The sequence below is a fragment of the Ornithodoros turicata genome, chromosome 1 (assembly GCF_037126465.1).
Source record: "Ornithodoros turicata isolate Travis chromosome 1, ASM3712646v1, whole genome shotgun sequence".
Classification (NCBI taxonomy): Eukaryota; Metazoa; Arthropoda; class Arachnida; order Ixodida; family Argasidae; genus Ornithodoros; species Ornithodoros turicata.
In genome coordinates, this window is record NC_088201.1 from 233,914,725 (window position 1) to 233,934,630 (window position 19,906).

General features: G+C 45.7%; 1 protein-coding gene across 1 annotated transcript; it reads right to left on the bottom strand.

Annotated features, from left to right (window-relative positions):
- Positions 1–1,747: 1,747 nt before the first annotated feature.
- On the bottom strand, positions 1,748–19,491 carry LOC135379099 (choline dehydrogenase, mitochondrial-like). Its single transcript, XM_064612354.1, has 6 exons — positions 19,343–19,491; positions 17,379–17,526; positions 10,636–10,793; positions 7,232–7,409; positions 5,900–6,119; positions 1,748–1,955 (listed from the first exon to the last, which is right to left on the bottom strand). The coding sequence occupies exons 1-6, from the start codon at positions 19,451–19,453 to the stop codon at positions 1,802–1,804; spliced, it is 969 nt and encodes a 322-aa protein (XP_064468424.1). The 5' UTR covers positions 19,454–19,491; the 3' UTR covers positions 1,748–1,801.
- Positions 19,492–19,906: the final 415 nt, after the last annotated feature.

Below are 19,906 nucleotides of genomic sequence, written 5' to 3' on the forward strand. Positions count from 1 at the left end.
TACTGCAAGCAGTGTGAGTTGCTCTGGAGTATGTCCGTCACCGTCACGAAAGTGTTTCGCTCCTTTACTCTCGGAGCGGGTTGGAAACTTCATAGAATATTGTGATCCTAATGAAGGCTTCTGAGGGATGTTTGGCATTGGCAGTTCCGTGGGACTGCCTGCCTAGCAGTAGCTGATCCTGTTCTTCCTTTTTAGAGCGAGGGCAGTGCTGTCCTTGAAATGTGACGTGGGAAAGCTTGCGTGTCCCATGCTACAGTTAGCAATACGACTGCATGTGTCCTTCGGCAAAACGGGCGTGGCATCTGTTCTGTGTTTTTAAGCCTAAAGCAGTGTTGTTCTTGTAAAGCTATACGCAACGCGCATAATTAAAATTTGCAGAAATGAAAAAGCAAAGAGAAGAGATAAGTAATGTCAGTTGTGGATATTATACCGAATAATGCATGTACCATCTTTTGAAGTAGGAAAACCTAATCCCTCGGTGTGTGTGTGTGTGGCGGCAGGGATGGGATTGAAAAGATGACCATGGGCATGGAGGATTTCATTGTCGCCTTGCGTTTCCAAGGGGGCAATGCTTTTGTCGGGATGCAGTTCTGTATATCGGCACCATTGTTTTTTTTTAAAGAAAAAGAATAAAAATCAAAAATCAAACTCTTTTACGTACCCTCGTATATTGCGTAAAACGTATAAAAATTAAATTTTTTCGCCGGTTTCTTGAAGGCGATCCGCCATCTTTACTGAGCACCTTCTGATCTAACCCGAGGCACAGTATCGACGCCCGCACCGCCTAGTGCGTGTCTGGGGGGGGGGGGGCGCCCCAGACCCCCCAATCTGTAAATCTGTAGAACCTAACCTGGACTACCCTCACTAATGTGAGATGAGTTATTCCAATTCTACGACCCTACCTCTTGCAAGATGGCAAGTTTCGAATCCGTTAGGCTTAGCATTCCCATGTTTCTCCTGCGCTAAAAGTTAATCAGATGGGGATGTTGAAAATGCATATAAAAAAACTTCTAGTGCACAGAATTTTATAATTTTTACACTTTTAGATTCAGTACATGACCTTCTTCCACTTCTATGCAATATTTACCGTCCTAACCCTTTCACTATTTTTCTAAAAAACGAGTGATCCCGATACGGAACTGCGCCCCTTTTTCGGAGCCCTTCAGAGCTGCCTAGCAGACGATACTGGGAACCAATCAACGAGCTCGGACCCTGTAGCGTCAGCGCAGGGACACAGGCTGGTACTACTCTCCAGCGCCGTTGCGCGCTGTCGCTTTTTGCGGCGTACTCTAAATTCAATTTCTGCTATCATGGTTCTTTTTACTGGCCTGCTTACCTGTCTGTAGAAATGCAATAGCGTTTTAAAATGACTCCTGTGCTAGTGTGAAACGATAGTGGTGGCCAATATGCTGCATTTGTATTTCTTTCTTTAGTATTCTTTATGGTACCGGCCTCGGTGGCTCAGTCGGTAGCCTGTTCGCCTTCTGATCCCGAGATCGCGGGTTCGAACCCGGCCGAGGACGCCAGGAACTTGGTGGCAGGGTACAAGTTGCTTAGACACGCCGTCTTCCGGGAGGGACGTCAAATACGGGGTGCCGTGTGATGAGCTTCCATCGCACGTTAAAGAACCCTCAGGTGGGCAAAAGCAATCCACAGACCGACCGCTGTGGCGTCGCTCATGATCTCAGTTGTCTCGCGACGTAAACACCCAATTATTATATTAAATTATTATTCTTTATGGTGGCTTTCTTTATTCTCTCAAATTTCTTGTCAGGTGACTGCCTTGTTCGGATACATCACGCTAACCTGCTATTTCACCTAGTTTGTACTCATCGATGATCATGTCAGACGCCTTGGCCGCGATAGCGTACACGGTTGCCATGATATTCCCGGACACGACGCTTGGCATAATTGAAGCATCCACGACTCGAAGGTTCTGGATGTGACCTCGAACTCTGAAACAGTATTATTAAGTGCACGTTACTCATTTGAACAGTTTATAGCATTACAGAAGTCTCTAGGGTACTGTGTGCGGTTATACGAATGCGAAAATTATGTTATTTTGTTTTTTTATTGGTAATATTGCTGACCGCCTAGTGGCAGCCTAAGCAAAGAAACACTAGGGCGAACAATAAAGCAACACAGCAAGCATAACAAGCAGTATTGTTAACATTCGGCGGTAACAGTACGTATGACAAGATGGTAATATCAACGAGTGCGAGAGACCATGTTAAAGTGACTATGAAATTTCCCGAACCCCCATACTTTTTTTCGATGGAAACTGTTCTTCCCGCAGAGAAACTAATATGCCACAAATTTTTCCGGACGAAATCGCTCCACACTGCGAGGAGCGCGCGCTGGAAATGTCTCTTCCGCGTTCCTCCTCTCCCGCGCATATTTCCCTGTCGATGGTGTAACTGTACGGACCGCACTTCGGTTCCCCGTTACGTCACCGGTGTTGCACAAGGGCAACTAATGCCGCGAGCTCGCGCTGTGGCTGCCGCCACTGCCGGAATCTGCCGATCGCGCGAAAGCTGCTGTCATGGAGATTTCCACTCCCGATGAACGCATACGCGGGATCCTACGGCGCATGCTCCTGGCGGGATTCCTCGGCTCGGCAACACGTCACGATGACGTGTTGCTGAGCCGGCCGTGGTCGCGTCAAGTTGTCCGTTGTGTCTCCGCTCGGCAGCTCGCCACGGTGCGGCGCCAGCTGTCCTCCCTTCGCCGCTCCGTTTAAATTCGCTCCCGAGAAATCCGCTCGCGCGACGAAAGTAAAATTTCGGTTCTAGACCCAGAAAAATGTCTTCTTTCGAACGAAACGAAGAAAAAAATCGTTTCATAGTCCCTTTAAGATGTTCGCAAACATACTTGTTATAGTTGAAACCAACGTGTTTGTATCATGTAAAGATATGACTGGTTCAGGAAGCAAATTCCACTCAACTGAGGTTCTGTGAACAAAAGAAAGCTGACAAGCGCTAATGCGAGGCGTAGGCAGATAAATATGTCGGCTTTGTCGTGTCCTAGACTCGCACAGGCCAGAGTAGCGGAATAATTGTTTATAATCTATCCTCACTTGCCACTTATTTCTCCCGATGTCTGTTAAACGACTTCTACATGCAGGATGTCTTTTTTTTTCTTCGATATAGATTGTCATAAAAAAAAACTATAAGAGCTATAGGAAGGGAGTTGCCTCAGGACAGAAGCCGCCGATATTTCGAACACGTGTTCGTGAACCTTCCACTTTTCTGTAACCGGTCTGTAGCCTAGATCACAACGTTCACATAATCCCCTCCACACTCTAACAAAGCAGCCATTCACTCCGGCCGTAGAAGCCCGTACGGACCCTTTCCTCCCTCTGGGCCGTTGACCCGCAATTCGCATGGACCTTTAAACACGTCACACCTAACCCTTTAAATACCATGCCAATGATGAGGACGGTGCCCAGAAGAAGAACAGTCTCTGTTCGAAATATCGGCGGCTTCTGTCCTGAGGCAACTCCCTTCCTACATCTGTACCGGTTCGCTGGATTTCTACCCATCTATATAAGAGCTATAGACTTTTATAGACCGTCTTTTAACTGCTATCGTCCATGGGCCGGCGGTCGTTCTGGGCTCCATCTGTTGCTCAAGCGTCGAATGACTAATTACCTAAGAACCGTTAATTAACTTTTTAATTATAAAAGCTACGAAGTTGTCCCAATGAGGATATCTGTTCCTTTCGGTAACCTAATATTGTAGCCGTTTTCAGAACAAAAATCCGTTCGCTAGATCATCCGCAAAAAATTCATGAAGGAGCGCCATTTTTTTTCTTTATTTCGTTCATTTGGCATCTTCGGAGACCCGTCTTTCGTTCACCCCCAATGTGAGAGGGTGAAAGAGCACACTGTCGCCTCTTGCGACCTGGAAAAATATTAAAAGAAAACAGAAAATGCAACACAAGATAAGGACAGTTTCGATAGCGTCAATCGATACGTGTGTTTTTGTTTGGTTTCCGCAAGTTAAAGCTCATCTTGGACGCATGGGGAGACAGTGTGCTCTTTGACCCTCTCACATTGGGGGTCAAGGAAAGTTACCGCTCTGAGGCTGGAAGACACAAACAAATGAACACAATACAAAACGCAAGGTGCCGAAGAAGATGAAAGTTTGAAATATTGAAATGTCGCAGTCCTCGATATCACGATAACTACGAGTACAGCAGTATCAATATTTCAGTATTTAGTTGCTTTCCAACACACTTCTTCTGTTTCGTGATGTTCTTCAGTCCCAATCCTTCGTTGCACTTGATCATAGCAATTTATAACAAAATCACGGGTCGGCAATTGGTACGGCACGTCATGTTCTTTAGACGCTGATATCAATCATGGTTTAAGAAGGACATGTACCCTAGGATGCTCATTTACGGCATCCCTTTATTTGAATGCAACAGTCTACATGCTTAATCTGAGCTTAATCTCTTAGTGCAGAAACACCGCGCGTGAAGGAAAAGAAAAGAGAAAGAGTGTGTGTGAGAGAGAGAGAAAGGCGGATATGTGAGCAGAACAAAAACATAAGCAGCATGAAGTGCACCTCGAACAAGAGAACGCGCAATGGCGCCTGCTTCCACCAGCTCCTTCCGTCATGGTGTGACGTCAGATCATCCGAACACTTTTATTGGCGTCCGACAGTCGTATTCTATGGCGCGTCGGGAAGCAAACAATTGATTTGCTCTCTTTTACGTGTAAAATGAGCGTACAATCGCAAGCGGAACGAAGGGGAACGCGCTTCACTATTGGCCCGGTAACGTGACGTCGCAGACTGGCAGCCGAGGGAAATGGGAAGGGAACAAATGACGTCATAGTGTTCGACAGTGCCACCAATTTGGTAGGGTTGAACTACGCTCGAATCTAGGGGGCATACAATGTCGCACTCGAAAGCCACGGTCTTCAGGAGATTACGATGGTCCCAAATAGGGACGCGACCACCGGTCCTACTTTTCTTTCCATGGGAGGCAGCGAACAAGTGCTCATTCGTGGAACCCAGCCTTCCCCTCCCGATTTGTTTCGGTGTCAGTCTGTCTACCATCGTAACAATGACGTTTCTCGGGTAGAGTTCTACTGATGCCTCATTTGCGCACTGGGATTGCACGCTGCACCCGTGCTTTTTCTGCCACGTGTATCCCACACTCGGGGAAAAAAACGAGCTTCACCGCATAGCGCGATATGCGCCAACCATGCCCATGAATGATAGGGTTATCACTGAAAATGCGTGAACCTCTTTTTGTGGCAATTACCGTATATCCAAATCGACAAAAAACGGTGTATGCACCGTGTCTATTCGAATCAGATACGAATAGCTTATCATTCGTGGCAATGGTTGGCGCACAGCGCAGTGAAGTGTCGTTCTTTGACTGCAGAGCTTGTAACAATAGGCCATTCGCAAAACTTCCAGACAGCAGCGCGCGCCCCTGGAGGCCATGCCGGGAAATGCTGTGCAAAAGGACAGCGACGGCGCATGCACCAGTACGACGACCACGACGACGATCGGAGACTATCGCTGTCGTTTTGCACAGCATTTCCCGGCACTCCCTGCCAGGGCGCGCGCTACTCCTTGAAACTTTTGGAAATGGCTCATTAAAAACCCCCAGTGCTGGGTAGGACCAGGACCGGAAAATAAAAACGACAAGGACCGGAACTGAAACATGTACCAACCCGCCCAAACACTCGCTCTGTTACAAGAGCTTGTAATCTTGATTTCTACTCCTCAGGACTTTTTCTTTTCTTTGTTCGTAACCGTTTCATACTGCTTTTGTGGTTCCTCGTAACACTCTCTGTCAAACAACATGGACAGCTCGCGGACGAGAAAGACGCTCGCTTGAAAGGTTCCCGTCACATTACCGAACACTGCGGTAGATATCTTACTTCAGTTTGTGATTCACTACAGCATCCGTGCCGTTGCCCATCTTACAGGTGCCCACGAAGTGGTAGCCGGACAATGTCAGCTGCTTTACGAAACACTTGAGATACTCGTCGCTGTAAAGCTCATGTCCCTCGCATCCAGGCATTGAAATGTTCCACAGTTCCACTTCGTATTCCTTGCGGAGAGCAGATGTGTTCATGAATTGCAACGTCGCTTTCGCAGCTGGAATTTAGAAAGCGAGAACACAGTGAGTCGAAAGACCTGCACTAAAAGACACACAGAAGACCTGAAGGGTTAATAGTGCACGAGAATAGTGCTCTGCCATAATTGCCTAATATGTTTCTCTCATGACTGGACTGATTGATTCGAAGATATAGCGACTGGAACGTTAGATCACGATGTCATTATCGTGTTTCGCAAAGTCAAGTGCAATCCGAACAACCTTCATGTTCTCTGCAAATCTTGCTGGACTCCCACTCGAGTCTATAGAGCTAATCCCGGACGACATTAGTGTGATTCTTGCATCATACACTAGGGTTCGGAATCCCAAGCCGTCTTTACAATCCCGGGATTTCGGGATTTCGAAATGTGGATGCTGGGGTCCCGGGACGGGACCGGGATTCTTTCGCAACTATACCCAGGGTGTCCTATGGGACTGTATCCACTTGCACAACAGTACTATCACAAATTGCGATATAGATCGCGCCTTCTGTCATCCCCACGGAACATTCTAGTGTGGAAAAAAAAAGCGAAAAAAAAAAAGAAACTGCTCACGGGACAAAACCTGCGTATTACATTGAGCATTCGCACCGTGCCGGAATGTCAACTGAAATGCCGCAATGAAATGCGTATCTTCTCGTCGTCTGCTACGGAATATCTTCTGGCTGCGCATATATAATATTTCTTGTTGTATAGGATTAGAAGACTCCTTCTGATTTCATGGGAGTTTTATGCTACTTGCGGCCGGGCTGTTCTCCGCTACGGCTTGCGTAGTTCACATGAGTCAGCAGCTAACGTCGTTGTAATGTGTCGTGGACGACAAGGTTGGTACGCTTTCGGATTGCAAATGATATTGTTCGGGGAAGGAACGGTTGAAACAAAAAGTCGATTGAACACCGTTCTTTCCCTTTCACTCGTACCACCGAATATTTGTTGTCAAAAAAGCCGAAATTTATAATCATGAAATCGGCGGGATTTGGCCTTGCGAAATCCCGGGATTTCGGGACATGAAATTGTGCAGATAGCGCGGAATTTCGGGATCCCGGGCTACGAACCCTATCATACACTATTGCCTTTGGGGTGACTCGAAGGGACTCGATATAGATAAAACCTACCGTCTACTGCCATTGTTATGTCGTCATTGTGAGAAAGATAGTTCGGGTCGAGAAGCGGTGAATCGTGCGGGTTTGTCGTCTTCAGCGTAAGGTTTCCTCTTGACTTCGGTCTGTTCAGTAAGTATACGGCGTTGAATGTTGGCTGTCCAGCTTTGGGCTTGTAGTACTTGTTGTACACCTATGACGTACGGATCGGATTCGGTGAACTGTCGCTTCTTTGTACAACGAAAAACTCTGTGTCATCAGAAAGACGAAACATTCATGACACCCTTTGCTATATTCGTCCGTTCTTTAATATATCGAGACGGACTTTGTGTGACGGGTGGAAAGCAATAAACGCAGAGTGCACGAAAAAGACATAGGACGCAGGGAGTGGCGTAGCCACGGGGGGATTAGGGGGGACCGAGCCCCCCTACCTGCTACGGACCGACCCACGCAAATCGTGCAAATCCGTGGAGAAAATAATATATGGGGGGGGGGGGAGGAACCAGTGTGACGATCGCGAAAGTTCTTACTGTTCATGGTATCTATCTAAGCGGCACTCCTGAATGTTTTTCAAAGTATGAGCTCTTCAAAATCCTTCCAATCTCCTGACACCACCTCATTCGACATCACAGTGTAATCGTATTGTGAACGTCCAAAGCGGTTATTTTCGTTCTGCTTTCTTTTCAACCGCATTTTGCAGTGTGCACAAGTATTGTGTGCTGTCGCACCCAGGATCAGCGGGGAGGGGGAAGTTGTCGTCGAGCCTCCCCTACCTTGGAGGTCAGGCTACGCCACTGGACGCAGGCTATAGGCTGGTTATATATGATGGAAGGAACAGCCATCAGACAAAGGAACACGCAATACGGAACAACAAATGACTATACAGATACGATTAAACCGGTACCAGATATACACAACAAATACAGTTTGTTGCTCCATGTTGCGTGTTGCTCTGTCTGGCGGGCGCTTTTACCACCACGCAAAGTACATCTGTTGTGGGAGCAAACTAAATGTAGAGAGCCTAGGGATATGGGTTCATTACTAGGTTCTTCTGATCCTGAATTGAGGGTTACCGCATCCCTATCTAAGATGGTGCCAATGTTGAAAGAACATGTACTTTTTTAATCAAGGAGTTTGGGCGCTGTAGTTATCTTAGTACAAACAACTGCGCAGTACGTTTCTTTTCTTCTTTTCTGTTTTATCATTTACGAAATTTTTAGAATACGGGTCCGAGAGACGCCTAGATCCGGTTTTCAGAGGTGGATAAAACGGCCTGGTGGACGTCTTCTCTTCTCATGAAACCTATGTAATTACTGTACGACTAATTTACCTAAAATTCATTAAGTATATTTCGAACTAGATGCGTTCGGGGAAATACAAGATGGACGAATTGAAGCCAGTCATTATGTGAAGTCTAATAAAAAAAAAACGATAACATCCCAGTGGCGCGGAAACACAAAAAACGAGACAACGCAGGCACGTCTTTTATGATGAAAGAAGGAAATAAGTCAGTGAAAAGGTTAGACAGCTGTTCGTGTCCTACAGCTGGCTAACCTTTTCAGTGACTTCCTTCTTTCGTCATTGATTGCATAGGCACTTGAGGTCTTGTATGTATTTGTACTTTCTATGTGTTCCACCCTTAGAACATCAATTGCCATCACGCGTCTTTTATGTTTCCCAGAACTGAGGAGCCAAGCGTTGGTTCAATGTCTCCCCGAACACACTTACAGGAAAGCGCACTAGGACGGCAGCCAAAAAGTTTGAGCGCCACTTATTGCTGTGAAAGTAAAAGTAAAAGTGAACCAAACCGTCTAAGATGCATGATAAATATTGTGCTTTTTATAGAAAACTCTCTTTTTGTTATTCGCAATCATACAAATGAAGCGCTCATGTAAGACAGATTTTGATGTTACCGATTCATGCAATTCTTTTTCAGGAAATCGTTTAAGCATAGCGTTGCATTTTTTAATAGCAGCAGCTGTCTTCCGTTACCACAAAGAAGGTATTGATATCAGTATTTCGCTACTTTTTCGCACCATAATTTTAGCGACGGTTTACTTATACCTTTCCTTTTTTTTCAACAGCAACACACAAGAGAGGTACATCAATCTTGAGAACAGGGGCTGTTCCGCCACCCGTGTGTGCGACGCGTTTTAATGGGAGGCCCCGGAACAATGCGAAACTATTACCACGCCTGCGTATATAAGTTCAATACATTCTTCCGAAATCAGAAATAAATTCGGTTTGGGGGTCGGCGACTGGTTCGTGACGATAAACAGCTGGGAAACCGAAAACGAAACGGAAAAGGAAACCGAAACTTCCGAAGGTTCCCTGTTCTACCCCCTGTATCACGCGTGACGTCACCTCCGGCTTTGTAGCTCTTCACGCCTCGTGGATGCCCATTTATTTGTTTTCTCGACCTCGTTCTAAAATATTCACGGTTGCTAAAACCAAAACCTGCAGAAAGCCGTGCACGAGGAATGCTGGTGCTGTGAAGCCCAGTGTTGCTGGACTGCTTTTCCGTGGAGGAGCGCGTAACCACTCAAACGAAATTATTCCTTTTCTAATTATCTGTGCCGCTTCGGGATGAGGAATTGTATTCACTGAAATATCTTACGCTGCGGATTAATGTCGCACAGCAAACACGTTTTCGGTACGGAGTCTCACTTTAAAGGGACTATGAAACGATTTTTTTCTTCGTTTCGTTCGAAAGAAGACGTTTTTCTGAGTCTAGAACCGAAATTTTACTTTCGTCGCGCGAGCGGATTTCTCGGGAGCGAATTTAAACGGAGCGGCGAAGGGAGGACAGCTGGCGCCGCGCCGTGACGAGCTGCCGAGCGGAGACACAACGGGTAACTTGACGCGACCACGGCCGGCTCAGCAACACGTCATCGTGACGTGTTGCCGAGCCGAGGAATCCCGCCAGGAGCATGCGCCGTAGGATCCCGCGTATGCGTTCATCGGGAGTGGAAATCTCCATGACAGCAGCTTTCGCGCGATCGGCAGATTTCGGCAGTGGCGGCAGCCACAGCGCGAGCTCGCGGCATTACTTGCCATTGTGCAACACCGGTGACGTAACGGGGAACCGAAGAGCGGTCTGTACAGTTACACCATCGGCAGGGAAATATGCGCGGGAGAGGAGGAACGCGGAAGAGACATTTCCAGCGCGCGCTCCTCGCAGAGTGGAGCGATTTCGTCCGGAAAAATTTGTGGCATATTAGTTTCTCTGCGGGAAGAACAGTTTCCATCGAAAAAAAGTATGGGGGTTCGGGAAATTTCATAGTCCCTTTAACTGTCCGTACGGGGCGTCAACTCGAACAAGCACACAATGAGAGTTAGTGACCATTTGCTATTTGACTTCATCACGACAAGACTTCGCCACATGCCCACTTCTAGCGCAGAACTGGGTAAAATCGTACCTCTTGCTTGACACCGATCACTTTCGTCTCGTAGGGTTCCCTTTCAGGATCTGCCGCGCTTCCAGCCATGAAGGTGACCTGAACATCAGGATAGTCTGGACTGGCCAGGCTTGTGTTGACGAACGAAAAGGACACCAGTGGTGGAAGAGTGAACCCCCCTGACGAAAAACAAAAATATGAGGGCATTTCATAATATTGTATTAAAGTTTTGTTTTAAAGCGCAACCAGGTTGCACCTTTCGGTTTGCGTTTCTTGCGACCAGGTCTCTTTGTTTTAAAGTAGAACCAGGTTGCACCTTTCTGTTTGTGTTTCTTGCAACCAGGTCTATTTGTTTTAAAGTGGAACCAGGTTGCACCTTTCTGTTTGTGTTTCTTGCAACCAGGTCTATTTGTTTTAAAGTGCAACCAGGTTGCACCTTTCTGTTTGTGTTTCTTCAAATCAGGTCTCTTTGTTTTAAAGTGCAACCAGGTTGCACCTTTCTGATTGTGTTTCTTGCAACCAGGTCTCCTTGTTTTAAAGTGCAACCAGGTAGAACATTTCTGTTTGTGTTTCTTGCAACCAGGTCTATTTGTTTTAAAGTGCAACCAGGTTGCACCTTTCTCTTTGTGTTTCTTGTAAACAGGTCCATTTGTTTTAAATTGCAAAGTCGGGGCGTATGAATGCGGTTCTTCCGTTCTCGTATCCCCGGATGACGATCGCGCCAAAATAACGCTCTGCTTTCGGCGGCGTTACCAGCTAAAGTCGACATCAGGACGTGTATGACTAACGTAATTCGAACCCACACTTATTGATTAGAACTCAAAGATGGGAGCCATTACACTCGAAGAAAAGAAAAACGAGTAAAATGTGGAGTAACTGCAGTTTCTATAGCCTTCTACACTGCATTTACTCCTCATTTTAGTCCCCTATACTTGACATTTACTCCCCAGGACTGCGAATAGTCGATGAGCCTCACAAATGGCCTCCTGGATGTAACAGTCTACGAGAATATGTGCTCTTCGTGAACGTGCTGGAATAAGGCTATATAACATATCTAACGAGCTAATTTTCCACCCGCACACAGAGCAAAAATAAAGGTTATTATTATTATATTTTTGTTTTCAATATTGAGCATTATGCATGTTGCCAGACTCCATGGCACTCGGCGTATCACGTTCGACGGTTTAGTACCCATTTCCTCATTCCCCTAACTTCCAAATGTCACTGATGATTATATTCGATGATCCGATGATCCCGTGACGGCCATGTATTGCTTCACAACACAGGTTAAGAAAACATCAGTGCAATTTCACACTACAGGAACTGAGTACGATTTCAGTTTCCGATTCAACAGATTCATTCATTCAATTCATTCATTCATTCAATTCATTCATTCATTCATTCATTCATTCATTCATTCAACACAGTTCATGAATCCTAATAAGGTGCATATGATGGTTATAGTAACGTAATTGTGGATCACTGGCCAGCCTATTGTCCATTTCCTTCTCTATCATGTTCTCTATCTTGTCCGTCTACACGAGATGCAATAGACAGGCAATGGCAGACGTCCATTTTCTTCTCTAACATGCTCTCTATCTTGTCTGTCTACAGGAGATGCAATAGACAGGCAATGGCAGATGTCCATTTCCTTCTCTATCATGTTCACTATCTTGTCTGTCTACAGGAGATGCAATAGACAGGCAACGGCAGGGGTTTTTTATCAGGGCTATCAGGGCATGGGTTTAATTTTGATACATTTATGTACTATCGCGTGAAATAGTGGTTTAAAAAATAAGTGTAGTCGAGCTTACATTGCTATCTGTAAAATAGGACGAGCTTTTTTAATGGAATTGCCTCGCGAACCTGGTGAGGTCTTTGTTTTGGGCAGGGTATTTTATGAGTGCCCGACGCCGGTCCTGTTGTTTTTTGTTTGTTCGCGTGTACCTGTCACATTCGTAGCGCTTTTCAAGCTTTGTTTTCTTTGCAAAAATTCAGACTTTATGGTATTACGCTGTCCGAGTTTCCCTGCTCGCTTAAGATAAATTGTGTGTCCTTTTTCTGTGTTTTCTTCACGCAGGGACAATGCAAACGAGTATTTAGCATCATGCAATAAATATCTGATAGCAGAAATGGGTGTCTCTGCCACAGTTTATTAGTGTGTGCCTCGTTATTTTATTTTTTTCGCTTATAGGTTTGCGAGCAAAAGTGCGTGTAATTTTTCGCTGCTCTTTTCTTATTTTGTTTACTTTTACGTAGAAGAAAGCCTCCTGGTAAAGGCTGAATAGTGTTCTATCAGTAGAAGTGGGGTTGTTTGTTTGATTTTGTTGGATGTTCGATATCTTGATGAAGTAAGCAGTGCTTAATTTTGCAGTCATAGGTTTTTGAGCAGAAATGCTGGTATCTGAGCACGGAGTAGAAATTCCTACATTTCTCTGCTCCGTAAGAAAATTTGTGCGTCGTTTTCCAAGCAGGCCGCGTTTAGTTTACGCGAAATAGAAAAATGAACTTGTGTATGCTCTGCGATGATCCGCCGCAGGATTAACCCTTTTCCCCGATCACCAGTCTTTTCGCATCCGATGTCGCATGTCTAGACTTGTTCCGTAGTATCTTTCTTTCTGCAATTTTTACCCTTCGCTAGTATCTTGTTGTTGTCGTCTTGTGTTAGCCGTTGAGATTCGTAGCGATGTGCGGTAACGCTATGATTATTCCTGAGCGCTCCGTGAGGTTAATGCGTTGTCCTGTGTGCGTGCGTGCGTGTGCTTTTATCCTGATTTGTGATGACATCCTGGCATGTCTGGACTTGTTTAGCAGTGTTGCAGTTTTACCCGCCGCTAGTATCTTGTTGGTGTCATGTTGTGCTAGCCGTGTAGCGATAAGCGGTGATTCTCCGATTATTCCTGAGGGGTTCGACTTAAGCCTTTTCCCTGCTCACTTAAGGAAATTTGTGTATCCCTGTCATGTGGTTTCTTCACGCAAGGGCAATCCGGCTATATATGTGGCATTAAGCAAGAATTATCTGGTGGCAGAAATGGGTGTCTTTTTCTTAGTTTATTAGCATATCTTCAGTTTTTTGAAGTCAAGCACAAGTGCGCACAATTTTTGCTGCCCTTTCCTCAAATCACTGCTTTTGCGCAGAAGAAAGTGGATCTCTGTGCTTGTTTGTTAGATGTTGTTAGGAGCTCGGAATGTTGAAGAAGTAAGCTGTTATGGGTATTCGCGGAGAAATGCTGGTATGTGAGCGCAGGATAGGAATTCCTGAAGCACGGCACCCTCAGTGTAAATTAATTATTTTGGATGTGAGTCTGCTTTACTGCATGACAAGGCTGAAATGGGAAGAGAGAAAAGATTTTGAGCGCTTCATTAATTGCGATCTAAGTAATAGGGCAATTTTAGTTTCCATAGAATGTAGAATTTTAATAGGCTCCTAAAATTATAGTTTTGTAGTAGTTGTTTTGTAGTTTTCTAAAAACTGCAATGCAATAATCATTAATATGGTGGGAATGCCATCATGATCCCGTAAAGGCGTTCTGTCTTGTGCTTTGTCGTGCGCGAATGGAACTTTGCCCCCCTGGCTTTCACGCCTTTTTTGCTCGCAGGTGTGGCCTCAGTCAATGAGTATACGAGCATAGAAAGGGTCATGTATTACATAAACCTGGTGATGATAGGCCTGTAGCAATGCATTGACCGTCACTGGAAAAATGTGTAGCAATAGAAAAATGGCGTGTATTGTCCTGGACGGATTTATCATGAGCACTGTTTTTTGAATAACAAGTGCGTGTGCTTAGAAATAGTTCGATGCTGGTTTTCTTCTTTGTTCAAGTGTTTCTCTTGGCTTTTTCCCCCTTGTTGTCTGACAAACATTCGCTGACATGCCCTGACCTGTTCTGTTTTTCTTTTTGACAAGGGACATTCTTGTCTTGACGATAGTGCTGCCCTGAATGGGAGTAGTGCTATTCTTAATAATTTTGCGACTCATTTAGTTCAGAGAGTAACCGCAAGGGGAAGAGGTGCATGGCTTTATCCAGTCGATGAACAAAGCGTCATTATTCAGCTATCTCCCTGGCTCTCGGATGGGACGGACATGTCTCGATTAGCTCGTTCTATGTAGCCATTGATGGAGTTCGGATATTTTGTTCTTTCCTGTACAGTAAAACTTTGAGAATGAAATGCATAATTCTTACAATCACCTCTCATGTATGGTGTTTTTCCGCAATAGTTTCCTATGCAATCGTTATAGTAGAATAAAGGAAATAACCTTGGGATAGTGATTCAATAAATAACAGGTCCCCTGTCTACAGCGTACGCGTCCTTGGGGCTTGCAGCTGCATGATGACGTCATACCGCGACACTATTGTTTCAGGTGGACCTTGTCCAGAGGAGCATTAGTGGAAAAAACAATGTAGCCCTGAGACAATAGGCTGACGTCACGACCAATGAGCACGGCCTGCAGGGGGCGCAAGGATTCACTTCTCTCTTGGACACTGACGGGTGTGGACGCATTAATTCTCTTCCTAGCAATTGCGTTGGCCGTCAGTGGAAGGGCGTAGCTTCGGTGGGGTTCCGTCTGCCTCTGATGGGGTGGGTATGTGTGGTTCGTCACTGGTGAATGGTTGATTTTGTGACGAACGGATTTAGAATGAGGGAATGTAGTGAACATGAAAAATGATGGTAAGTGTCTTTTTCACTCTGTTCAAGTGTTTGCTTTCCTCTGTTGCCCAGCAGTTGTGCGATTTGTCCTGACGTGTCCTGACATGCCCTGACATGCATGCTCTCGTTTGTTGATGCTCTGTATTTTTTCTTTCTTGACAAGGAACATTCTTGTCTTGACGATGTTGATAGTGCGGCCCTGAATGGGAATAGTGTTTAAAAAATTCTTAATCATTTTGCGATTAAATTAGTTCAGAAATCAACCGCAAGAGGGACAGATGCATGATTTTATAGAGGTGAAAAAACATTACGATTCAGTTCTTTTCCTTGCGGTCGGTTGGAGTAGATGAATCGTTTCGCGCTCCTTGTTACCCGTACTCTGTGTCGATCTGTTGAGTGCCTAGTCCTCTCATAAGCCATTAATGGAGTTACGTTTTAGGAGATTTTGTTCTTTTGCAAGTCTCATTGAGTAAGACTTGGAAATCCTACGATCACTTTTCATGTATGGTGCTCCACTGCAACAGTTTCCTATGCAATCGTTATAGAAGAATAAAGGAAATAATCTTGGGATAGTGATTCAATCAATAATAGGTCCCCTGTCTAGAGCGTAGGCGTCCTTGAGCCATGCAGGTGCATGATGACATCATGCCATGGCTTCATTGCAGATCGTCCAGTACATTGCTTGTCTATTCATTGCTTGTCCAGTTGTGTCGACCGTGCGACAAAAAAAAAAGCGGTGTAGCCTTGGGACAATGGGATAATGTCACGACCAATGAGCAACACAAGAAGAGGGCGCAGGAATGCTCTTCTCTCTTAGCCTCTCACTGGTGGTCGCCGCAGAGGGCGCTACGAGCGCATGCGTAACTGCCGCGGCGCGGCTTCTCAGTCAGTTGCTCGCTGGCAGTCGCGGAGCGCAGACGTGCGCTCGGTTTCTCCGCAGTTCCCGCGCTCGCTCAGTTTCTGCCTGACTCTCGGATGGAGCAGTCGCACCGTCGCCGCAGGGGAAAAAGGTGAGCGATTTACCGATGTTTGCTCGTTGTTTTACCGCGCTCCTTTTCTCGCATGTTTAGACTTGTTTTGCGGTGTCCCGTGCCAAGCCTGTTGACGCACTTTTGCCGTGGTGTGGCTAGTGGTTCCCGCCTTGTGTTAGCTGCATAGTGTTGTGACGCCGTGGTTAGGCCTTTTCTCTCGCATGCCTAGAATTGTAGAGCAGTGCTGCCATTTCTACGTGCCACTAGTACTTAGTTGTTCCCTGTCTTTCTCGCATAGAGCTACGATGCTTTCGCCATCTGGTGTGATGCCTTGCAACTAGGTGGCCACCTGCCTATGCAACCGTCGTGCCCCAGTCGCGCGCACCGGCGTGATTTCTTCAAGATGGCGTCGTTGCTTTTCACATAAATTATTTCCCACTGTCTGCTTCCTTTCTATCTAGTTTTTTTTCTACAACCCGAGTTTTACATAGAAAATCCACGACAAGTATTGCATTGTGTTAGATTTTGCACAATTTATAAATTTTAAAAATTTAAATTAAAAAATTAATGTAATTTTAAAATAACTTAAAGTAAAAAGTGCAATACTTGCCGTGGATTTTATGTGTAAATCTTGTGTTGAATGATTACAACTGAGGTTATGAGGCTGGAACAACATACAAGGACAAACACACTATCTTGAGGCCTTGTATGTATTTGTCCCTTCTGTGTTCTTCCAGCCTCAGAACATCAGTTTCTGTGTTGTTCGACCGTTGCCACTTGCGTCGATCCCGTCGTATGATTGTGTGTATGAATGAGCAAAAATATAAGAGTGAAAGGAGGATCAGTGAGAGAGGGTGACTGGTTTGTCCCTTCAGATGACGCGCCCTTGGAAGTCGCTGGGGATGTGCGTTAGCTCAGCTCAATTGATAGAGCCTTGGACCGGAAACCGAGAAGGTGTGGGATCGAGTCCTATCGCTGATCAACCTTTCTGTGACTTTCATCGCCTTTTCAAGTGTATGATTTCTCTTGTTATCCAGGTGGCTTCGTCGTCGCTCTTTTTAACCTTCTTAGGTATAAACGTCGCAACGGCTACTAATCTTAAAATATGACCTTAGTTGAACCTACTCCAAGTTGCCATCATACCTGTCGCCTTGAAGGCGTACCGCAAGTACTCCGCTGGGCTCTTCAAAACTTGCGACTCAATGAGCGTCTTCGTCGTCGCAACCAAACCTCCGATGACGACATGGTCGTGTAGATTTTTCCCCACAGGGAGCTGAGCTACCTGAGTAATCTGAGCAAGGAACAAGTTAATGAGCATAAGTAACACAGGGTTGAGCATGAAAGGGGAGATTAGCCGCGTCGCAATGCAATCAGTGCAATGATTGACGAGCTGATTGTTTGATCTTTAATGTTTGTTTTATGGGGTTTTTTTTGGGGGGGGTGGAGTTTTCCGCACGCTAATTAACGCACGTTCCGAAATCATGAGAACAAATCTCCGTGAGGACAAGTCTCCGTGCGCTTCTAAAGATGAGTGCGGTGTGGGTGTACCTGCGGGTACCCGCGCCAGTTTGTTCTTCGCGGGTACACATACACACTTCGCGATGTTGGCAGTAAGTTAGGCATGTCAGCCCACCATATCACGACACTGCCCACTTGTGGCCGTTATACCACAGAAGTTGGCAATGTCGGCTCGATGTTGGCAGAAAAACGCGACATCTAGCCGAGACTGGCAACTCGCGACCGATATCACATTGAGGTTGGCAATGTCAGCTTGATGTTGACCGAGATAAGCGACATGTAGCCGACAATGCCAACATGTGACCGACATCACTTTGAAGTTGGCTATGTCGGCTTGATGTTGGACATCTTGAAATGAGGAGAAGTGCTAAATTTTTCGGTCAAACATCCATAAGCCCCTCCTAGAATACTGAAGTACTGATGGGAACTGTAGCGGGTCGGTGGGACAATGACGATAGCCACGCGCGTGGAACAGTGGTGGTGTTGGTAATGGAGAAAGGGTTCGTCGTTGTCGACCTCACAGATGGTTGCGACGTCACGACTGACGCCAGGGAGAGAATGTACGTCCTGGGCAAACTACTAAGGGAACCTGGAGCACCTGCTTCGGCCAAAGAAATAGATCACTATCGGCGCCTCCCCGTGGCGTACAATCATCGTCGGCCGGGCAAAGCGCAGCACGCAGCATGATCATGAAAGGGGCACTCGCAGTTGCACCTCTTAAAGAAAGGCTATCACGGCATCTAAATTTTGAAGAAAAAAAAAACACTGTAGCTCGACGGCGTTCCTAAAAAGGCAGGCAACCCTGAAAGGTACTGTACAGCAGCCGAGGCCGAAATTCATTTAGCGTGGCTATTCGACAGTCCAAGCCATCAGTACACAAACGGCGCAAATTGCATTCCAATCGGTGGCGCAGTTAATTAAAAAAATAAAATTTAAGATTACGGGCAACACTGTATTATGTATTCAGAAGAGATCCTTACATTCAGTCGCGTACGGCGGCAACTCCGTTGCATGCGTATCACACTGGGCCCGACAGCCGGACAGCGCTGCGTTTCTTTTCCATTTTATTTAGCAAAAAACACACTAAACTGGGGTCACTGCACTCCTATGGAAATATGATACGATATAATATAGCCTCCAAAAGAACAAAACGCGACAAAATACTGCTGCATAGATAATACATATTCGACAGTGTTGCCTGCTGCACAGGGGGTTGTTCGACACCAGGCGTCGCGCCGCTGCACTACGCCGGATTTTTCATGATAAATTAAAAATATTTAGAGAGCGTTGTCGGTCGTATTGTTTCGCATACGGGATTTACAAGCAACAAAGTCTCAAGCCACGTCGCCAGCATATCCTGCTTGTCTAGTGCTTTGCAGTACCTTTAAAACGTCGCATTTAGGCGTTTATAGGCGTTTTTAGGCACGTGCGTAAAATTTCGGGACCTTTGCATAACTGTTGGTAAGGCGAACGAATGTTACTCAGTGTGACATCGTTTTCTAGAAATGACACAAGATTATTCAGTGTGGCAGCAGAACATACCTTAGTGCGACTGGTACATGAAAACTGGCAACGACAACAATACGTACGTTATGCTTTTTGAGCTCTCTGGTTGGTCCGACGCCAGACAGCAGCAGCAGTTGCGCGCTGCCTATAGTCCCTGCCGAAAGAATGACCTCTTTCGTTGCGTTAATGGTCATATTCTTTCCATTCTTCTCAAACTGCACTCCCACAGCTTTCTTTCCATCGAAGATTATCTAAAGAAAAGGAACACAGTAACTCATGAGGTCGAAACACAGCCTCGTATTCGACATCCTCAAGTGAATACAGTCAACCCTCGATTTATGAACCTTCGATTTATGAATTCCCTCGTTCTATGAACACTGGCACGAGGAACCAAACTTTTTACATGCATTTTTCCCTCGTTTTATGAACCTCGATATTCTAATAATGAATGGAATTTCTGGAAACCAACTAGGAGTTGCCCAGCGTTTTTGCCCTCAATTTATGAACGGATCGTTCGAAGGGCAACAAAAACCTTCAAAGGGATTATTCGTGGTCTTATAAATGACGCCTGAACAGACAAAACGTTTCCCACATATTGCACCCTCGGTTCTTAACCCCTCGAAATCTGAACAACAAACGAGTTTTTG

What these genes read in the sequence shown, in the direction of transcription:
- LOC135379099 (XM_064612354.1), bottom strand. Translation starts at nt 19,453, where the DNA reads ATGACCATTAACGCAACGAAAGAGGTCATTCTTTCGGCAGGGACTATA. An exon ending in GAGAGCTCAAAAAGCATAAC is followed by an intron (nt 17,527 to 19,342) that starts GTACGTATTGTT and finishes TTCCTTGCTCAG; the next exon opens with ATTACTCAGGTAGCTCAGCT. An exon ending in TGATCGGTGTCAAGCAAGAG is followed by an intron (nt 7,410 to 10,635) that starts GTACGATTTTAC and finishes CGTACGTCATAG; the next exon opens with GTGTACAACAAGTACTACAA.